General features: G+C 39.3%; 2 protein-coding genes across 2 annotated transcripts; both read right to left on the minus strand.

Annotated features, from left to right (window-relative positions):
• Positions 1-10,520: 10,520 nt before the first annotated feature.
• LOC102252128 (olfactory receptor 226-like) lies at positions 10,521-11,495 on the minus strand. Its single transcript, XM_014545903.1, has one exon. The coding sequence runs from the start codon at positions 11,493-11,495 to the stop codon at positions 10,521-10,523; it is 975 nt and encodes a 324-aa protein (XP_014401389.1).
• Positions 11,496-20,935: 9,440 nt separating this feature from the next.
• On the minus strand, positions 20,936-22,218 carry LOC102258842 (olfactory receptor 226). Its single transcript, XM_005873925.2, has one exon. It carries the CDS (start codon positions 22,033-22,035, stop codon positions 21,052-21,054), a length of 984 nt encoding a protein of 327 aa, XP_005873987.1. The 5' UTR covers positions 22,036-22,218; the 3' UTR covers positions 20,936-21,051.
• Positions 22,219-22,640: the final 422 nt, after the last annotated feature.

Here is a 22,640-nt window from a genome sequence, read left to right on the forward strand (position 1 = left end):
GGGCAAAGTAGGTTTATAGTTATGAGTACATAAAACAGAATTTATTCTTGTATTATTTATTAATATTGATTGTTTTCCATATGAACAATTGTAAAACCACTTTTGCCCCACCCTGTATATATACTATATATACATATAGAAGTTCTTATTTTATCCTAAGTTAATTTGTGCATTCATCTATATCCTCTTCAAAGATATTCTACTGCAAAATAAAGAAGTGTTACTTGATTACTTCTACCTACTCCTTGACTTTGAAACTCCTCATTATTATGGACACTGCTGGAAGACAAGTTACATTAAGAATCTAAGGGTCCTGGGCTTCCTGGGGCACAATATGGACCTAAGGAGAGAATTGAAATTAAAAGAAACTTTCTTCACAAGTGGGGATAGAAGAAAGAGAAAAGTAAGGATAAAAGTTACCTTGAGATTATAAATAAAATTAATCTAAAAAAAGAGAAACATTCTTTTCAAGGAGACCAAGACAGATGACCTGGAAAGGGAAATGCAGAATCCAGAAACTGTAAAGAAGAATAAGATGTGGACTTTCCTCAGTGTTTAGTTATTATTTCTGATTTATACATACAGTATGGCCTAAACTCCCAGGTCTACAATATAGTAGTTGGTTATATGTGCTGGAAAAAATAGGCACAGTGATATAGAACTCAAAGTTGACTTATTTCTCTACTACATAGAATTATCCTTTAATTAATTTTAACATCTCTCTTAGATCATTTTTGCCCAAGAGGTGTATGGAAGCACATAGCCTAAATCTGAACCATTACAGAACAAGTTTGTGAAGGAATCTTTATGTAAGAACGTACTATCTGCTTTACATCTTATTTCTCGGGAAATTTCTCTATTAGAAATCCCATCTCTTTCTGTATATTAAACTCATTCTTTTCATAAATATTCATTGAGCACTTACTATGTGACAGACACTATTCTAGATGCTTGAAATAGCTCATTGAACAAAGCAGAAAAAAACAGTCCAAAAGTCCTAATCTTAAGACATTACATCCCAATGGAGAGATACGAGTAAATACAATCCTTCTGAAGACTTTGAATAAATACAATAAAGATATAGATGTAGGAATTGGTGAGTTCTTTGGAGAAAATAGAGTAAGTTAAGGAAAATGAAGGCATGGAGTAGTGGCTGGTTCATATTTTAAATAGCTGATAGGGATAAACCTCATTGAGCGGAGTCATGAAGAAGGCATTAGCCAACTGGCTATTGAGGGGAAGAGCTTTCCAGACAAAGGGAATAGGTCATTCAAAGACCTTAAGTCAGTGATGGCGAACCTTTTGAGCTCGGCGTGTCAGCATTTTGAAAAACCCTAACTTAACTCTGGTGCCGTGTCACATATAGAAATTTTTTGATATTTGCAACCATAGTAAAACAAAGATTTATATTTTTGATATTTATTTTATATATTTAAATGCAATTTAACAAAGAAAAATCAACCAAAAAATGAGTTCGCGTGTCACCTCTGACACGCATGTCATAGGTTCACCATCACTGCCCTAAGTTGAGGCACAGCATGAGGAACAGCAAGGAGTTCAGTCTGGTTGGAGCAGGGTAAGTGGAAGGGAGAAATGAACCCAGAGAAGGAAGCGGTCGGGGAGAGGATGGTGAGCAGATCACCAGATCCTTTTAAGCAGCTGTAATCATGTTGGCTTTTTAAGAATTCCCCTAGCACAGTGGTCGGCAAACTCATTAGTCAACAGAGCCAAATATCAATAGTACAACGATTGAAATTTCTTTTGAGAGACAAATTTTTTAAACTTAAACTATATAGGTAGGTACATTGTTATTAACTTAATTAGGGCACTCCTAAGGCTTAGGAAGAGCCACACTCAAGGGGCCAAAGAACCACATGTGGCTCGCGAGCTGCAGTTTGCCGACCACGGCCCTAGCAGATTTTTTGAGTCATTTTCTATAACTTCCAAAGATGGTCAATCAATTTATCACTTTTCATGAAAATATTCTTTTACTTTGTATCTGCTTTAGAACACTATACAATCAATCAACCACTTTCTTTCCTTACCTTTGACTGCTTACTTTCTACTGCTGCTATCTTTCTGGTAATACCCAGGTCTTTCGCATCTTTAAAATGTGTTTTAGTTTGCCACTCCCTGACCCCTCCCTCACACCAGCTCCTATACCTTTAACCCTAGCAAGAAAACACCACAACAAACAGACATTGGAACTATCTAGTAAAGGAGACAGAGAAGGGAACAGAGAATTAGAATATAACGTAATAAGTAAGCATTGCAATGGAATATTGAGTACCGGAAGCCGAGAGTAGAGAATAATTCTTTCTGTCAGAGTAGCCTAGAATCCTTTCACCAAGGAGGTACCACTTGAACTGAAATGAAGCATTTCAAGTTTTGAAGGGGGAGAAATAATCAAGAAGAGAAAATAGAAAATGCACAGGCACAGAGTAAAGAGATAAAAGCTAATGATGAAATGAATGATTTGCATTTTGATTAGAAAGAATGGATGGTGTGAATGGATCCAGACAAGGCTGAAGGATGTTATATAATTAGCCCTCTTCTCACTTTTTCCTAATTCTCCCCATTCCAACACAATGAGTCCTGCAATATCTGACAGTATCTCTTATCACACTGACCACACATGGAAAACAAGATTATCTAATTTACCTGAGCTTCCTTTTAGATTTTTAAGATTCATACTTTGTTCTTAAAACTTTGAGTAAGTTGTTAGTACTTTGTAACTGAGGGCCACTTAGGACTACTGTCCTGCACTTTCTCCCTTTTGAGCACTCACCCAGTTTTCCTGCATAGCTTTCATCATCTTTGCTCCTCATCTCTGCCTTTGTCTATAATCTGTTCAATAATAAAATATTCATCATTTACTGAGTACCTAACATTCGGCAGAATTTGTACTGGGTTCTTTCCATACTTTATCTCACTTAATTCTCACAATAACCAAATAAAACAGATATTATTGGTCCCATATTACAGATAATAAGGTAAATAATTTGACTATACTTATACAAGTAAAAGTTGGCAGAGATGGTATTATAACCTAAGACTGTCAGTCTCTACTATGCTATAATCCTCCGTGTTTAAGGATTGCTTTCCTCCTCTCTCTCTGCTCATTGCCACTGTGAATTCGTAGTCTGCTCTTTCCGTTTCTTTACTGTGTTGCCTTCTCTCCTGATCCCTGGCTCTCATCCTCATACTGAAATCAATTTTTCTTTTAATTTCAGTCTTTTATGTCCAAACTCCTCACTTCTGAATTTAGCCTTTACACCCCATCTGAGCCTTTGTGATTAGTCTAAAGTTCCAAAACCTGATTTGTTTAGTTTTCCACGAGCAACTTGCTTCCCAAGTCTATAGTCAAGACTTCCTGATATTTGTGATGCTTCTTACCCTAACCCCTATCTGTGTCTAAAGTCTGAATTTACATGACCTCCCCCACTGTTCATTGACCTCTGATCCAGCCACTGACCTGGTGTGTGCCACCCAGTTGCTGCCCATGTCACTACTCTGAAGGTCTTTATTATGATGAGCGTGTTGGCTCAGCCAGAGGAGGGGCTCACCTGCTGAACTGATGTGTATTCCCTGGAAGATGCTACAGGAAGGAGATAGGTTTTATCATGAAGGAAGAGGAAGTTTCAAGAGAACAAAGAGAGTAGTGCAAATAATGGGAGCGATTTTGTGTAATTAGGGTGGAAAACGCAAAGGAAAAGAAAAAGTTCAAGTCTCAGTAAAGATAGAGTAAGCATGCACTGCAAGAGGCTGGGACCTGTATAGAGACTGGCAAAAGGCCTGCTGTCCATTTAAGACTGTAAGTAGAGATACTAAATAGTATTCCTGTCTCTAGACTGAGTGATCTTGCTAAAATAAAAAGATGAACCTGTGACTATCCAGTTTAAATCCTTCAGTGGTTACTGTTCATCTAAATTCCTTACTTACATTCCATAGCTGGTGCCTCGTGATCTGAACCCCACATTCCTCATGCTAATATTTTTTTTCTGTCAGATACTCAGCCCAAGCTCAAGTCACACTGAAGAATTTGAAGTTCTTCATTACAACATCCTTCTCAAGATTCTATCTATGCAGTTACACATACTCTGTCTTCTACCTGAAATTCTTTCTAATGCTTGCCACCTGGCAAATGCCTACTCAGACTTATCCTCTCTATCAAATGATCTCTAACCAGCCCCACGATCACACTCTTCAGCCCATCACCCCTGGCTATCTGGTCTTATAAAATTTTGGACCTTGGAGCGTCGTATTATGCTAACCTGTATCATTTGCTTACCTGTCACCACTCCTAGATTTGTGAATTCCTTGAAAAATACCAATTTTATGCTATTTTCAGCTTGTCTGTCTTATATCGAATGTCTAGCACAGTTCCTGATGCATGGTTGGCACTCAATAAACAAATTATTTGTGATGTTTAGATAATATCAAATATCTCACCTGTTTTTTCTCTTTAGTCACCTGAGTGAACTAGGTCATCTTGGTTGAGTCTGGCTTGGAGATCTTGTTATAGTTGTCCGGTGGTCAGATCTATGGAGAGTGTTCTGAAGAATATGGCCTTTGTTGCCCCACGAGTCTTTGTAGCTCCACCTGAAAGGAGTTGCAGATAGGTGGCAGAAAGCAATAGGGAACAGGGGGAAAGGAGAGACATTAAAATAGCCTGATCTAAGGCGTGGAAAACTGCTTCTCTGTGAAACTCAAGAGTCCCATGATTTTGTGATTCTCATCATCTGGGAAAGAGTCTGGGATCCAGATGGTTTTATAGGAAAATGAAAATTATTTATCTATTGATTAAAGGAAACATCACCTCAATTTATATATTTGGTTACACTATTAAATCCAATATTCAAAGATTACTTTTTGGCTTGCTGGATGCCCCTGTTGGATGATAAAAGCCCAAGATGGGAGAAATTTTTCTTTTTTAATTTTTTCTCTGTGTTTATTTAATATTATCTCTTCTTACTCCCTTCTCTCTTGCTCTCATTCTCTGTTTTTCTGCCACTGATTGTATGTTGACTCCTCACACAGTCCTCAACCAGGCAGAACAGAGAGCCCACTGCTTAGTAGAGACAACTACTGTTCTTTAAATGACACATCCTTGGGGATCTTGTTCTAGGATTTTGAATAGCAACAATGACAAAGAAGTTAGACATTTCCCTAGTGATCTCCAAGGGTGAACAGAAGTGATACTATATCATTATCAGATGGAGAAACAGAACAGCAAAGGTTTTATGGCAAATCACCCTGGTGATTGATTCTAATTCTAGTCTCAAGTCTTGATTTTTCCTTCTTCTTTGTGGTCATTTGGGAAGTAACTATAACTCATATCCTATTACTTTAAAGCGTTAATGTTATTCTGAGGGGTTGCTGGTGAGAGGATTAAAATACACAAAAGATGAGTTAGCACTGTTAAGAGTACATACTAACTTCTAAAAGAAGCACAACTTCCGCTCCACTCCCTCCACTCAAGAGAAGAGTACTCCTAAGCATCGAAGGTAAACAGCTGCACATAGACCTAGGAAATTGAACTTTGGCCAATAAAGTTTAATGTAGCCAATTTTGGCTCTTTTATCTTTTAAGGGAACTTGTCTCTTCCTTTTGGGTCATTCTGCGTGGCTCTTCTCTTTTGCATGTCATGTGAATAGTTGTTGAGAATAACCTGAGAACACAACTTCCGCTCCACTCCCTCCACTCAAGAAAAGAGTAGTACTCCTAAGCATTGAAGGTAAACAGCTGCACATAGACCTAGGAAATTGAACTTTGGCCAATAAAGTTTAATGTAGCCAATTTTGGCTCTTTTATCTTTTAAGGGAACTTGTCTCTTCCTTTTGGGTCATTCTGCGTGGCTCTTCTCTTTTGCATGTCATGTGAATAGTTGTTGAGAATAACCTGAGAAAGAGGTTTTGAAGAAGGAATGTTCATTCATAGCAATCCAAGAAGAAAATAAGCGCAAGGATCAAAAGCAAAGGAAGGCAGGAGACAAGGCAAAGGAGAGGTAGCTGATGGCTAAGCCTCAGACTGAAACCTTCTCTTACTTCTAATTTAATCTTTCCATGTCTCCTGTCATAGTTTTATCATCAGAGTGATGAGGCTGTGAGGGCCATAATTAGACTGTAGGTTGGGGGAAAGTATAAGGAGACTGTTCAGACTTTTCAAAGTCAAAGAGTTGGGCCAGTGGAACAAGAAATGACCTTGTGTCTCAAATATGGTCCAGGCCTGCTCACTGATTAAGAGATTGAGGACACAGATCTAATATGTAACAGAACGTGTCTTTGCCTGCAACATCTCCTCTGCATATATCTCTTCTGAAAACAGCAAGTGTGGTGGCAGCAGCTGAAGGTTATTGTCCAATATTTGAAGATTTTCTTTGTACCCTGTTAAATACCTTTCTTTTATAGATAAGATCAACAAACATAAGTACACTGACAGTAGAGTGTTTTAAAGCATTTATGTGAACTTATTTTCTGGACTAAAATCATGAGTAAGAACAAAGATAATTTTTTATTTGTGAATTTATTTTTATTAAAATACATAGTTATAAATAGTACATCAATTTATTCATTTATTGAAAATAAAATTAGATGAAATAATTATAAAATTCAACAGAAAAATGTTATCTAATTTAATGCTTCCAACAACTTTATAAAATGTTACTAATATTCCCAGTTTTCAAACAAGAAAACGGAGATTCAGGATGAATAATAATTTTCCCAGAGTGATTGTATCAGTCTGTTCTGTTTCAAATAATGGAATTCACCTTAGTTTAAGCAGAAAGAGAATTGGTTTTTATAAAATCATAGAGAGGGCTGGAGAAGGGGGCTTTATTCAGGCTGAACACCAGGAACAATTCCCCAGACCCCCTTGTTTCAATCATAATAGAAAAAGCAGCTGTGGCTACTGCTCCCTCTCAGAGCTGATGAACCAGAATCTGCAGGATCCCCAACTTTGGCCATAATCCATATCAACTAAATGAACATCCCGCACTCAGCCTTCCTCTGCTTGAGACTTATGTGTGAATCAAAGTCTCATAAAAGTGCATGAGACAGGAACCTAAGCATAAATAAAAGCCTGAGAACTGTAGTGTTAAGCTCTCCAGCCTCAGCATGTTAGAAAGTATTGAAATGAATGTGAAGAATTAATCATATTTGTCTCAGTCTAAAAATTGGAAGAGATAGAACAAAATAAAATGGGAACTGTGCCAAAAAATATAGGAAGGTATGGGTACTGTGGCTATCAATTGAAAGTATGGCATCCACTCAGACAGGGATTTATTCATCAAATATCTATTGACCATTGAATGCATAATACCAAGTAAGTAGAAATAATTTTTAGTAACGGAAAGTCATAAAGAGATATCTATGATATGAGAAACTTACAATCTAGCATGAGAAATACTATGTGTATTTGAGTAATTATCAGTATAAGGTGGAGTCTGGAAGAGTATTATAACCAAAACATTGTCACACTAAACAGGAGTTAAGCACAGCAAGAGATCACTTCTTCCAGATAGGCATGGGGGTAGATCTGCACAAGCTGGAGGCTGGAAAAATGAAAAGCATCATGGAAAGCTTGAAACTCCAGTTGAGTTTTAAAGATCTTATGATCAATCCTGTTTATCTTGTATTTTGTTGAATAATTTAGAATTATATGTGTTAAACGTCGTGCCATATACATGCACATATATTCATTTTCATTTAACCTTCATACCAACTTTTGAAGGTAGATATTTCACAAATTTGGAAACTGAAGTTCAAAAACCTGAAGCTCAAATAACCTCTGAAAAACATAAATTAACAGTTAATAATGCCAGGGTCTTATGCAAAATATTTGTCTCCCAAGAACATCTACTTTCTCATCATTTTCCCACTTGCCAGTGAAGCTGTTTTAAAAGTCTGATTATATTATTTATTAGATGATAGTCACCGGGGTGAGTAGATTAGAACTACCTGGGAAAATTATTCTACAGATCATACAATATAGTCTTATTTACTCGGATAAGAGAATAAGTGCAACCTAATAGGAAAAAAGTAAAGAGATAGTTCACTGCAGTAAACTTACATTGGTTCTGAGAGGAACTAAGGCTTCCTAGTGGCATACAGAGTCTTACATTAAATGGCAGAAAAGTTGGGCACAATAGCTTCAACACCTGAGTTTAAATTTGCTCAAGATGTTAGCTCAGACATCTCAGAATCGATTCAGTTTGGCAGTGGCATGTGGATGGAAGAAAAGTGGAAGTGATTTATGGAGAAATATTGAAAAATTAAATGTAGAATAAGTGATTTTGCATTTTAATTCAAGTTTTGTTCTATATCATACTTAAGTAGAAAATGAGGTTTACTTAGGTGATGTTACTTATTTCAAAACTTAAACCCATGTCTGTTTTTAAAGTGGTATACTCATTATAAGCAGTCCTACCGAGGTTTACTTCAATTTGACTAATATTTATTAAATGCCATATATGATCAGAATCCTAGTAAGAAATAGCAGGCAATTTCTGCTGATATTTTCATTTTTAAAATATATTTTTATTGATTCCAGACAGGAAGGGAGAGGGAGAACGAGACAGAAACATCAATGTTGAGAGAGAATCACTGATCGTCTGTCTCCTGCACGCGCCCCACACTGAATAGAGCCCACAACTCGGGTATGTGCCCTGACTGGGAATGGAACCATGACCTCCTGGTTCATAGGTCAACACTCAATCACTGAGATACTGGCTGGGCTGAAATTTGTACATAGAATTAAATGCCACAGCTGTCCACCGAAGTTGGGTGAGGTGAAGACAACCGACAAGGGTGTCAGGCCACAGAAGGACTGGCAGTGCTGGTACCAGAGACAGCTGCAGCCCCCCCCCCCCCTCCCGCCCCCCGCCATTGCAGGAGCTGTAATTATTGCCAGAATCACAGTACCAGGGAAGGAGGGAATAATTCCTTGTCACCTCTCTCCTGGCATTCTGTAGTTTCCTGCCTCCCATTGACCCAACCAAACTGGATGCCAGAGGCCCACAGAGCTAGAGTGATACAGTCCATAGGTTCAATTGCTCTCACTCCCTGGAAGATTGGGTTCACAAAGGGGTACAGGAGTGCAGAGAATAGATAACTGGGGAGTGGGAAGTAAAGGATAACCTGTCACAGGAGCCTACAGTGTCAGGAACTGTGGCCGATATTGTAGATTCAAGAATAGGTTAATTTCTGCCCTAGGGGAATATACAGGGCAGGGAGTCAAGAACAAACTGACATCTGTCACTCAGAATAAAAAGCTGCTGTAGTTCATGGTATCAAAGAGAACATGTCAGTGCATTATCTTTATCATAACAAGAACTCAGAAATATGCAAAACTTCTACAAATAAAGAATTGCTTAAATAATTTACAGCTAATGCATTGTATATCTACCTATGAAAATCTTTCTGAGTCAGAATATTTTCAATATTTTTAGTGTTTGTGATAATATTTTTTCAAGTTTCTTTTTGCCAGCAAGGCTGAGCCAATTTGTACCTCCCTGTGACTCAGTGAAGCTGGAAGGGTTTAGTTCCTGCACCTGCCAATCCTATCTATAGGTGTGACTCACGTGCCTTTCCTCCGTGGCTCCAAATTACATTCATTGATTATGTTTCTTCACAACAACCAGGTGCTAGAACAGTATCCTGGGTCATGGTAATAAAATGATGAATAAGAAAAAGTGATCCTTGACTCCATGGAGCTTAAAATCTCTTTAGGGAGACAGATGATTAAATAAACAACTGCACTCAACCACTAGTTCAATGTGTACTCTGAACTCAGTCAGGAAAGGAAGCTAAACCCCTGTTGCCCAGGAGGCGATATGTTGCCAACACAACAATTCTAGTTTCCTGACTCCTTGACTTGTAATTCACACTAGGATGATCACTTCCTGGGCTCCATTACCTCATAGGCTGCAGCTAGAAGAGATCTCATCCATTCTCCTGATGCTTTTCCCTCCTGAAGCCTGTGCTTCCCTGAGTGGCTTCCTCCTCCTGCTTCCCTTTCCTACACCTCTGTCTCAGAACCAAAACCAAGAGCAAACCCAGGAAAGGGCATGTAGAGAGATGCCAGTTCTACATTTGCTTGTTTGTTTAAATATTGGGTGTCCCCCAAAAGAGTATGCACACACACACACTGAATGATTATAAAGGCAGAGTTTATTAAAATACATTTTATTTTCAAAACTGAGCTACCAGCTGTTAAAGTGTGTATACATTTTTGGGGGGGGGGGAACACCCTGTATTAATGTTCAGTCATGTCTTTCCACCCCACCAGAATGAATAATTCAGAATCCTGCTTTATGTAAAATACTTAAAAATCCAGCTGCTACCTGCTAGCTGCTAATTTGTAATTCATCCTTCTTCCTTCTCTTGGAATAGTTCCTTGGTGGTACCTTTGAAACTCTACTCCCTAAATTAGGCCCCAGAATCTCTTCTGGACTTCATAGAAGACATAGATCCCAAGTTTAAGAATGTTTTCTAAGACTTAACATCTCCTTTCAATCCATCTCAGTTAGCCTTCCCAAACTCAGTATCCTGGTCCTGGTACAAGTGCAGAGTATGGCGTAGAGCTCTCTTGACCTCCTGGTTGCGCAAGCAGTAAATTATAGGGTTGAGCAATGGTACAATGACAGCATAGAGTACAGAGACCAGCTTGTTGGTGTCAAAGGCTGAGAGTGCCTTTGGCCGGGCATAGATGAAGATACTGGCTGCATAGAAGATGACCACAACAGTCAGGTGAGAGGCACAGGTGGAAAAGGCTTTATGGCGCCCAGCAGCCGAGGGGATGCGCATCACCGCACCAGTGATGGCCATGTAGGAGGCCCCAGTGACAGAGAGCGGTCCCAGCAGGATAAAAATGGCCAGGACAAAGTCTGTAAGCTCTGCTGTGGACATGTCCGTGCATGAAAGATTGAGCAATGGGGAAACATCACAGAAAAAGTGGTTGATGATGTTGGGACCACAGTAAGAGAGGCGACAAATGAAAAAAACTTTGACCATGGAAATGCCAAAACCGCCTGCCCAGGAGATGGCTGCCAGCTGCACACACAGCTGGCCACTGACAATGACCGAGTAGTGGAGAGGATGGCAGATGGCCACGTAGCGATCATAGGCCATAACAGCTAGAAGGACACACTCAGAACAGGCCAGACCCAGGAAAAAGTAGAGCTGTGTCATGCAGCCTTCAAAGGAGATTAGCTGTCCATGGCCCTGCTCAGACCCAACAAAGCCAGCTAGCATCTTGGGAATAGTGACAGTAACATACCAGATCTCCAGGAAGGACATATTAGCCAGAAAGAAGTACATGGGTTTGTGGAGGGTGGGGTGGTTCCTAATTGCCATAATGATGAGTGTATTCTCAGTCAGCACCAACACATAGGCCAGAAGAGAAAGGGCAAACAATAGCGCCCGAAGTGGCGCAGGAGCTGGAAAGCCCAGCAACACAAACTCACTGACTCTCCCACTCTGGTTCCTCTGTTCCATGGTGTTGGTCTTGCCCACTGTTCTTCAGGAGGGAGAACAGAGTGTCTTCAGGAGGCATCAGCAAGAACCCAGACTTTCTCCTGGTGGGTTTATATTGGTAAAATGCAATGCATGTGGTGTGTATAAATTATCCCTGAGCTGAGGCTGCTGCTCTCTTCTATATTCTGGACAAAAGCAGACAAGAATAAATCGCTTTGTATTGGGGATAAGATAGGAGTCTGTTTTGGCACATGGAGAAGCATATATTGATAAGCACCAGGTAAAGATGACACTAGCTGGTCCCTGGAGAACACAAAGAAAAACAAGAATAGTAAGAGCATCTGAGATGCCCTAATATGAAAGTTTGTCTGTGAGCTGGATTGCAACTCTGTTTTGATGAAATACGTTACATAGTGGAAGAATAACAATAACATGTAACACAATTGGGTATTTGCTAGGTAGTATAGTCATTGTTCTGAAATTTTTGCAGATAGCAATTCACTTAATCTTCAGAAGAACCTTGAGTTGTACCCCACTTAATGTCTAAGGAAACTGAGACATACTTAAGTGACTTATTCCAGGTCACACAGATAGTAAGAGGTGGAACCAGGAAGTCAGGACCTCAGAGCTTCCAATATATTCAGGCAAATGAAAGAGGAACTATAAGATACCTCCTGGATTTATATCCGAAAGGGGGAACCTTGAGGCTCAGCTTGGGAAGCTGGTCATCTCCTGCAAGGGAACAAAGTTCCAAAAGGTCAGCACCTGTAGAATGAAAGTCATACATAACATACTATTTAAGAGGAGGATCTGGGATCCACCTAGAAGTCATATTAGGAAGCAGATTCTGATGGCAACAGAACTGAGATTCTCAATGGTTCTGAAAGCTGTGCTCTCTTGGAATGAGAATAGACTTTCCTTTAGTTTTGTTAAAAGCTAAATGAGACACTATAAAATTTTCTGGAGTTTATTTGAGCAAACATGTATTCAACTCAGGCAGTGCCAAACTGAAAGTGGTTAGGTTCCCTCCCCTGACAGAAGTTAGGGGCAAGGCTTCTATAGAGCAGATGTGGAAGCAAAGCAAGGACATTATGTGACTGGTGAAAGCTTAAATGGTTGCCTTATTTGGGAAGACCTAGTTGGCTGTTTATGATTGGTTTTTTTAAAATACGGTTTTCTTGGTTATGATTGCATTTACAATTGACTCCTGCCTGAGCGTTGGGTTGTTTACCTTTGTTGGCTACCAAGGCATTAAAGCCACCTAATCTAATATCTTGTTTAATTATTTTGACAGTATCAAGCCCAATATAAAAGCTCACATTTAGTAGAGTACTCTCTCTGTTTACCTTGGTATCAAAAATAAAATTTGCTCTTTTCAAACTTCAAGCCTCTTCTGGATCTAATGTTGACATTTCCATGTGGGAGTTGACATGGAAAAAGGATTTATGTCCCCACTATTGCCTCTGTTTGCTTGTAGCATTGGAAGGGAGTATGGAAATCAGAAAGGAGAATTGGGAGGGGGTCGAATCAGCTGAACACCTGGGTGCTATTTTCCCTCAAGAAATTCTCTATTTTTTAGTTTTTGGCCTGTTTCCATGAGGTTAGCAGGGGTCAAATGTGCTCACACTTCAACCTGCAAATGGTTTTTTCCCAACTTTATTGAGATATAATTGGCATATGATATTATATAAATTTAAATTATACAATGTGACAATTTCATAAAAGGATATCATGTGAAATGGTACCACAAAGGTTTAGATACTTCACATAATTACCATTTCATTATTGTTATGGTGAAAACACTAAAGCTCTACTCTCCTTGCAAACTTCAAGTATACAAATAGTTATATTTGTAATATACTGCTGTACATTATATCCCCAGAAATTATTCATCCTATAACTAAAAGTTATATATATATATTGCAATGTTATTCACCCATAAAAGGAAGGAAATCCTGCCATTTGTAATGACATGGGTGGACCCTAAGGACATTCCACTAAATAAAATAATTCAGACAGAGAAAGACAAATATTATATATCACACTTATATATGGAATATAAAAACATCAAACCACCTAATGAGTTATATCTGAGTTTTTCTTCTCTTTATGCTCTGTGATTAATACTCAGCATTAGAGCTCTTGGAATGTCTCTCAATACAAGAGTACTTCAATGCATCTATAAAATACCCATATCCCTGGCTAATATTTACCATCACACCCATCCTTTCCATACATACTCACACTTTATTTATTTCAAAGTTTATGGTGGATCAACTATGTTCCAGACCACAGGCTAAGAGTTATGATACATAAAAGGTAAATAAGACATATACTCAGTCTTCAGGGAGCTCATAATCGAGTGGTAAGGACACATCTTCATTTTCTCATCCCTGAAAGTTTAAGTTACCATACTTCCCCCTACATTATATACTGGCTTCATAAATAACAATCTCAAAAGTACAATTGCCATTCATACTTTAACCTTGATTCTTTCTCTGCAATACCTGCTTTATGTGCCAGTCATTGTGCATTTGACCTTCTTGGCCCCAGATTGTTGTTCTTATCCTTTAATTTTTTCCACTTTCACATTTGATGCTCTGCGCACTTGAACAAAAGATTAGCATCTCACTTCTGGACTCTTAATTGGTATCACTGCCTACATACTGTCTCCCCTAAAGATAAAATCTGACCATTTAAATCCTCTACTTAAAACCTTTTCATAGAACCCTATTGCCTACATGATAATGTTCAAGTTATGTAACAGGGTGTATAAGTACTTCATGACCTGCCACTGCTATCACCACAAGCTTATCTCTTGCCACAGCCTACTTTGTATTGTATACCCCGTAGCTCTTGGCATACAGCATGTGTATTATCTCTGTAGCTTTGCTCATGCTGCAATCTCCATGAGCCTGAATTAACCCCTAGTTGGCCTTAACATCTTGGCTCATGTGGCATCTCCTTATAGAGACATTAGCTGTCCTTTCTTTCCTTTCCTCTTCACTGTTGGTGAGTTCTATCTATAAATATGTATTTCTACAGATATAGGTTAGTTACTGGTATTTCTCCTTTTGACAATAGTTCCTATTATAGGGTCTTCTTTAATAACTTATTAGTAAAGGTATTATAACAGTTGTATGGACACATATATAGATGGAAAACAGAGAAAGGTATTATCACGGACAGAATAGATTAATAGATTATGGGATTGGAATATAAAGAAGGCAGAATGTAAAAAGGAATTGTGTGGAAATGATCAGAAGTATATAATTTAAATGGTTTAAAAAGAAAATTGACAAAGTTGGAATAATATGTGAGGAACATAGACATCAAATATAGAAGAGTGAGTAGATCCATAGGGACCAGTCAGATTCTATGAAGAGAGAGTGTATCTTCTGTGGATTAAATGGGTGATATTTGGTAGGCTAAATATCAGCAGATCCAGTGAGGGATGTTTAACTCAGGGTCCTCCTGAGATGACCAGGTTGGTTAGAAAAGGCTTAGGGAGTGTATGAAAGAAAGTTGAAGTATTGGGACAAAGAAAGGTGCTGCAGAGATTTCACCTCCTCTTCCTCCCATACTCAGAGAACGCTGCCAACCCAGGAAAGATTCTTTTATCTTGCACCTCCCTCCGACAGTCCCCATTTTCCCCTCCTTCTTTCTGATGCTTTGGGATGGCTCTGAGGCAGGAGCCCGAGAGACCAAAAGAGATACAACAGAAAAGAGAAAAAGACTGGGCAGAGTCTTTGGGAAAGGGCATGTTTGGGAAATTTAGGAAATAAAAGTTTATTAGGAAACTTACATGAAGGAGAGGATGTCACAATATTCTTACGACCTCCCCTTGCCTTCTCCTTCCTTGTTAGTCTGCATTTCTTCCCATCATACCACATTCCTGCTCAAAGGGAAGCCTTTGGCTTTGGGCCAGGCCAATAGGGTTTATATCCTAACTCAGTCATGTAATCTTGGGCAATTTACTTAACCTCTTTGACCCTTAGATTCACAATCTATCAAATGGGATTAATAGACCTCACAGAATTGCTGAGAGGAGTAAATGTTCTGAGATAGATGGAGTGCTTAGAACCTGATAGGGGTTCAACAATCCTAGACTGTTTTTTCCTTTATCATCTGAATCCATGTGGGTAACATCCCTTAATTCCATGATGTCATTGAAGAGTCACTGAATTGAGAATTAGGGTTTGGGGTTTTAGTTCCATGTTTGTAATTTATATTTTGTTTAATTTAGGGTTTTTGTTATATATCAGTTTATGTTCCATAAGATATATTACAGGTGTTTTGAGGATTAAACAAAATAAAGTTTGTGAAAGGTTTGGCACTATACTCAGTCCATCATAAGCAGTGCAAGTAGAGGTTAATAATGTGGGCTGCACAGTCACACTGCCTGTGTTCAGCCATGTAACCTTGGGAAAACTCTTTAACCTCTGTGTGCCTCCCTTTTCTTACCTGTAAAATGGGAATAATTCTAATACCTATCTCACAGAGTTTAAAGAGTAAATGAATATGTGGATGAAAGTTTTTTATAACAGGATCTGCAGCAGAGTATTTCTCAATAATTATTAGCTGGTGTTCTAGAAATATTTGTTGACTGAATCTCTTGGACTGGAGAGGAATTATTTGTGGGAATATTTGGAGATATAAGAGAAAGATCTTTGATATTCTGAGTTTAAGAGTTATTCTCATAAGTAAATGGGAGGAAACAGTTCTTATTTTAAATAATCAGAACTAAATAAGTATGATTGGGCAGTTATCATTGTCTGGGTCATTGTGCTGTTTATAAGCCTCACCGATCTGATGATTGGAACTTCAGTGCTTCAGGAATGGAAAATATACATAATATACTTAAGAAGTCATGTGTAAGTAACCAAGCCAGAGAAAATGATGTAACAATAAGGAGGAATAGAGTTTAAAAGAATATCTATAAAGGACCTTAAAGAATATCTACTGGTATAAAGGAACAACTGGTCACTATGATGTGCACTGACCACCAGTGGAAAGACGCTCAATGTAGGAGCTGCCCCCAGCCCACAGGCCCCAGGCCAACCAAGGCAGGTGCCAGCGGCCCCTTGCCCCCCCCCATTCACCCCACTGGTCGCCCCATAAATCGGCCCTGATTGTCGGCCAGGCCTAGGGACTCTATCCGTACATGAATTTTGTGCACAGGGCCTTCAGTTTTGAATCGAATCATATGCCATAGACATTGTAGTAAACCCTATTTTGAATAAAGAAATATATGTATATACATAAATATTATTGACATATTGTACAGTTAGTTGAAAAACTACCAACTTGTTGAATTAGCATTGCTTTGGCTGGTGAGGTAATATTACTTAAATAAGGAATGTGCAAAAGTTGGGATTTATTGAAGCTGATGACAGTTTGCTTTTGGTGATTATTATCAGTCAAAAGACCACATCAACAGGCTAAAGAAAATGAGCCATAATCATTTCAATATATACACTTAGTGGCCAGATTATTATGACCGGCCAGATTATTATGACCACCCCATCGGTACAATGAAGTAATTAGGTATGCAAATAATAATAATAATAAAACATTGAGAGTATTTGCTTAGGAAGTTTTCAATATTCAGTATTTTTGGAAGTGTCAATGAAGTACTGATGGGGTGGTCATAATAATCTGGCCGGTCATAATAATCTGGCCACTCAGTGTACATTCTGCAGGTTATTTCAAGGATAGAATAACATTTGTAGAGGAACTTATAGGGTCATGGAAATGTAAAGAATGAACAATTAAAAACAGCCTCCAGCTCCTGGCCTGGTAGCTCAGTTGGTTGGAGCATTGTCCCGTACACCAAAGGGTCTGCATGCACCAGGTGTTTCAACACCTCCAGAGAGTTCAGAAGTAGCATTCTATAATCTAACATGTGAATGTCTCTACAGTAATGCTATGCAAATGAAATCATTTGCAATTGGCTTTTTTCCACTTAGCATAATCCTCTGGAGATTTACATCAATTTTTGTGGGTATCATTCATTTTTTAGTTGCTGAATAGTATTACATGCTATGAATGTACCTCAGTTTGTTTAAACATGCACCAGCTGAAGGACATCTGAGTTGTTTCCAGTTTAGGAGATAGATCGATAGATAGATAGATAGATAGATAGATAGATAGATATACACAACTGAACCACCAAATGACTGAATGACTGTTTGATCGGTTGCTATGACACGCACATTCGTGTATAGGTTTTCATGTGAACATAAGTTTTCTTTTCTCTAGGATAAATGCAAAGGAGTGCAATTACCGAGTCTTATGTTAATTGAATGCCCAATTTTAAATATATAAACATATATATTATTGATTTCAGAGAGAGGAAGGGAGAGAGAGAGATAGAAACATCAATGATGAGAGAATCATTGATCAGCTGCTGCCTGCATGCCCCACACTGGGGATTGAGCCCAGAACCCAGACATGTGCCCTCATCGGGAATTGAACCATGACTTCTTGGTTCATAGGTGGACACTCAACCACTGAGCCATGCTGGCTGGGCTACATGCTCAATTTTTCAAAGAAACAGCCAAACTCTTTTCCAGAGTGGATATACTGTTTTACATTAGTACCACAAATGTACGTGATATAGTTTCTCCCGATCCTTGCCATCATTTGGTGTTTTTGTTGTTTGTTGTGGTTTTGCTTTTTGTAGTGTTTTTGATAGAGTAGAAGTATCTTATTGTGGCTTAATTTGCATTAATAGATCTCCCTATTTTTACCAACTTTGCCCAAGTCCACCTATCCCCCACCCCCTTCCTTCTGGCCATCACTACACTCTTATCTGTGTCTATGGGTTATCTATATATGTTCTTTGGCTAATCCCTTCACCTACTTTCATCCAGTACTCCTCTCCTCTCTCCCCTCTGACAACTGTCATTGTGTCTTCTGGTAACATATTCTTTCCCTTTCCCTTCATCTGAGAATAGCTAAATTTCTTTCTCATTCCTGAAAGATATTTTCACTAGATATTTGATTCAGTGTTGAATGTTTTTATTATTTATGAGTAGGGAAGATAAAGGGACAATTAGCTTCAGAGTTATAAGTGTCACAAAGCAAGTATAGGATAGTATGGAAGCAAATGGTAGGTAGACCTAGGGTGAGCAAAGAAAATGTACCAGCAGAAGTAGTATTTAGGCTAACACATGAAGGAGTCAGACAGGTGTAAAATGGTGGGCAGTAGTGAAGGTCAGGGTTGCAGAAATAAGAAAAGCCAAGACCTAAAAGATGATTAGCACAAGGTGACATAAAGAAGGGGTCACATGAGGAAGTAGATTCATGTTTACCAATCCACATCTAACCAATCTGTGACTTTTTCTTATTATACAGGTTTATGGCTACATAAAAAGTTCTACAGAGGCATGTTTCTCTCTCTCTCCCCCTCCTCCCTCTCATCTATCTCTCCCTCCCCCCTCCCTTTTACTTGCTCTAGAAATCAATGGAAAAAATATCCTTGGGTGAGGATTAAAAAATAAGGAAATAAAAATGTTCAATTGATGGGCTCAACAGCAGAATGGAAGGAACAGAGGAAAGAATAGAGAGGAGAGTTCAGTAAGGAGAGGAGCAAGATAGTGGGGCTGAAAAAGTACTCAAAAAAGTAATGGTAGAAAATCCCCAAATTTGGAAAAAACAAAACAAAAAAAAAACACCCAGATCTACAGATTTAATAAACTGAGTGGATCCTAAATAGGATAAGTCCAATGAAACCCACAAGACAAATTTCTGAAAATTGAGGATAAATTAGAAACCTTGGAGCACAAGGTAGGGACACACTAGTTTTCAAGCACTGAAGAAAAACATTCAACACTGAATCAAATATCTAGTCAAAATATCTTTCAGGAATGAGAAAGGACATATATACATAATCCATAGACACAGATAAGAGTCGTGATGGCCAGAAGGAAGAGTGTGGCGAATGGGTGGAGGTGGGCAAAGGTGGTAAAAATAGGGAGATCTATTAATGCAAATTAAGCCACAATAAGATACTTCTACTCTATCAAAAACACTACAAAAAAACCACAACAAAATGGTGGAAACCATGTAGACATAGGAGAGGATGGTGATGGTGAAAAGGAAGACAAGAATGACAATAGCCCAAAGCAAAGTCCACTAGCCCAGTTGTGGACATGTCTTTGCAGGCCAGTTTGGAACTGATGAGATGTTACAGTAAAAGTGGTTCATGACATAGGAGCCACGGAAGGTGACATGAAATGAAACAGACCTTGATCTCAGTGTTCATGAAACCAGTCATATAGGAGGAAGCCACCAGCTGCACACATTAACCTGTGGCCGTGATGACTGGGTATCAAAGAGGACATGTCTGTGCATTTCCTTTATGATAATGAGAACACAGAAATATGCTAAACTTCTACAAATAAAAAATTACTTGAATAATTTACAGCTAATGCATTGTATATCTACCTATGAAAATCTTTCTGAGTCAGAATATTTTCAATATTTTTAGTGTTTGTGATAATATTTTTTCAAGTTTCTTTTTGCCAGCAAGGCTGAGCCAATTTGTACCTCCCTGTGACTCAGTGAAGCTGGAAGGGTTTAGTTCCTGCACCTGCCAATCCTATCTATAGGTGTGACTCACGTGCCTTTCCTCCGTGGCTCCAAATTACATTCATTGATTATGTTTCTTCACAACAACCAGGTGCTAGAACAGTATCCTGGGTCATGGTAATAAAATGATGAATAAGAAAAAGTGATCCTTGACTCCATGGAGCTTAAAATCTCTTTAGGGAGACAGATGATTAAATAAACAACTGCACTCAACCACTAGTTCAATGTGTACTCTGAACTCAGTCAGGAAAGGAAGCTAAACCCCTGTTGCCCAGGAGGCGATATGTTGCCAACACAACAATTCTTAGTTTCCTGACTCCTTGACTTGTAATTCACACTAGGATGATCACTTCCTGGGCTCCATTACCTCATAGAAGCAGTTGGTAGCCTGCAGCTAGAAGAGATCTCATCCATTCTCCTGAAGTTTTTCCCTCCTGAAGCCTGTGCTTCCTTGAGTGGCTTCCTCCTTCTGCTTCCCTTTCCTATACCTTCTGTATCAGAAGCAAAACCAAGAGCAAACCCAGGAAAGGGCATGTAGAGAGATGCCAGTTCTACATTTGTTTGTTTGTTTGTTCGTTTATATATAGGGTCTCCTGCAAAAGAATATGCAAACATGTTGAATAATTATAAAGGCAGAGTTTATTAAAATACATTTTATTTTCAAAACTGAGCTATCAGCCGTTAAAGTGTGTATATATTTTGGGGGGACACCCTGTATTAATGTTCAGTCATGTCTTCTGCTAAGTCAAACCTTCCCATCCCACTAGGATGAATTATTCATAAAGCTTCTTTATGTAAATTACATAAAAATCCGGCTGCTGGCTGCTAGTTTGCACTCCATCCTTCTTCCTTCTCTTGGACTAGTTCCTTGGTGGTACCTTTGAAACTCTAGTCCCTAAATTAGGCCCCAGAAGCTCCTCTGGACTTCATAAAAGACATAGATCCCAAGTTTAAGAATGTTTTCTAAGACAACACCTCCTTTCTACCCATTTCTGTTAGCCTTCCCAAACTCAGTATCCTGGTCCTGGTACAAGTGCAGAGTATGGCGTAGAGCTCTCTTGACCTCCTGGTTGCGCAAGCAGTAAATTATAGGGTTGAGCAATGGTACAATGACAGCATAGAGTACAGAGACCAGCTTGTTGGTGTCAAAGGCTGAGAGTGCCTTTGGCCGGGCATAGATGAAGATACTGGCTGCATAGAAGATGACCACAACAGTCAGGTGAGAGGCACAGGTGGAAAAGGCTTTATGGCGCCCAGCAGCCGAGGGGATGCGCATCACCGCACCAGTGATGGCCATGTAGGAGGCCCCAGTGACAGAGAGCGGTCCCAGCAGGATAAAAATGGCCAGGACAAAGTCTGTAAGCTCTGCTGTGGACATGTCCGTGCATGAAAGATTGAGCAATGGGGAAACATCACAGAAAAAGTGGTTGATGATGTTGGGACCACAGTAAGAGAGGCGAGAAATAAGAAAAACTTTGACCATGGAGATGCCAAAACCTCCAGCCCAGGAGACAGCTGCCAGCTGCACACACAGCTGACCACTGACAATGACCGAGTAGTGGAGAGGATGGCAGATGGCCACGTAGCGATCATAGGCCATAACAGCTAGAAGGACACACTCAGAGCAGCCCAGACCCAGGAAAAAGTAGAGCTGTGTCATGCAGCCTTCAAAGGAGATTAGCTGTCCATGGCCCTGCTCAGACCCAACAAAGCCAGCTAGCATCTTGGGAATAGTGACAGTAACATACCAGATCTCCAGGAAGGACATATTAGCCAGAAAGAAGTACATGGGTTTGTGGAGGGTGGGGTGGTTCCTAATTGCCATAATGATGAGTGTATTCTCAGTCAACACCAACACATAGGCCAGCAGAGAAAGGGCAAACAATAGCGCCCGAAGTGGCGCAGGAGCTGGAAAGCCCAGCAACACAAATTCACTGACTCTCCCACTCTGGTTCCTCTGTTCCATGGTGTTGGTCTTGCCCACTGTTCTTCAGGAGGGAGAACAGAGTGTCTTCAGGAGGCATCAGCAAGAACCCAGACTTTCTCCTGGTGGGTTTATATTGGTAAAATGCAATGCATGTGGTGTGTATAAATTATCCCTGAGCTGAGGCTGCTGCTCTCTTCTATATTCTGGACAAAAGCAGACAAGAATAAATCGCTTTGTATTGGGGATAAGATAGGAGTCTGTTTTGGCACATGGAGAAGCATATATTGATAAGCACCAGGTAAAGATGACACTAGCTGGTCCCTGGAGAACACAAAGAAAAACAAGAATAGTAAGAGCATCTGAGATGCCCTAATATGAAAGTTTGTCTGTGAGCTGGATTGCAACTCTGTTTTGATGAAATACGTTACATAGTGGAAGAATAACAATAACATGTAACACAATTGGGTATTTGCTATGTATTATTAGTATAGTCATTGTTCTAAAATTTTTGCAGATAACAATTCACTTAATCTTCAGAAGAACCTTGAGTTGTACCCCACTTAATGTCTAAGGAGACTGAGACATACTTAAGTGACTTATTCCAGGTCACACAGATAGTAAGAGGTGGAACCAGGAAGTCAGGA

Source organism: Myotis brandtii, unplaced genomic scaffold (assembly GCF_000412655.1).
Source record: "Myotis brandtii unplaced genomic scaffold, ASM41265v1 scaffold422, whole genome shotgun sequence".
NCBI lineage: Eukaryota > Metazoa > Chordata > Mammalia > Chiroptera > Vespertilionidae > Myotis > Myotis brandtii.

What these genes read in the sequence shown, in the direction of transcription:
- LOC102252128 (XM_014545903.1), bottom strand. Translation starts at nt 11,495, where the DNA reads ATGGAACAGAGGAACCAGAGTGGGAGAGTCAGTGAGTTTGTGTTGCTG.
- LOC102258842 (XM_005873925.2), bottom strand. Translation starts at nt 22,035, where the DNA reads ATGGAACAGAGGAACCAGAGTGGGAGAGTCAGTGAATTTGTGTTGCTG.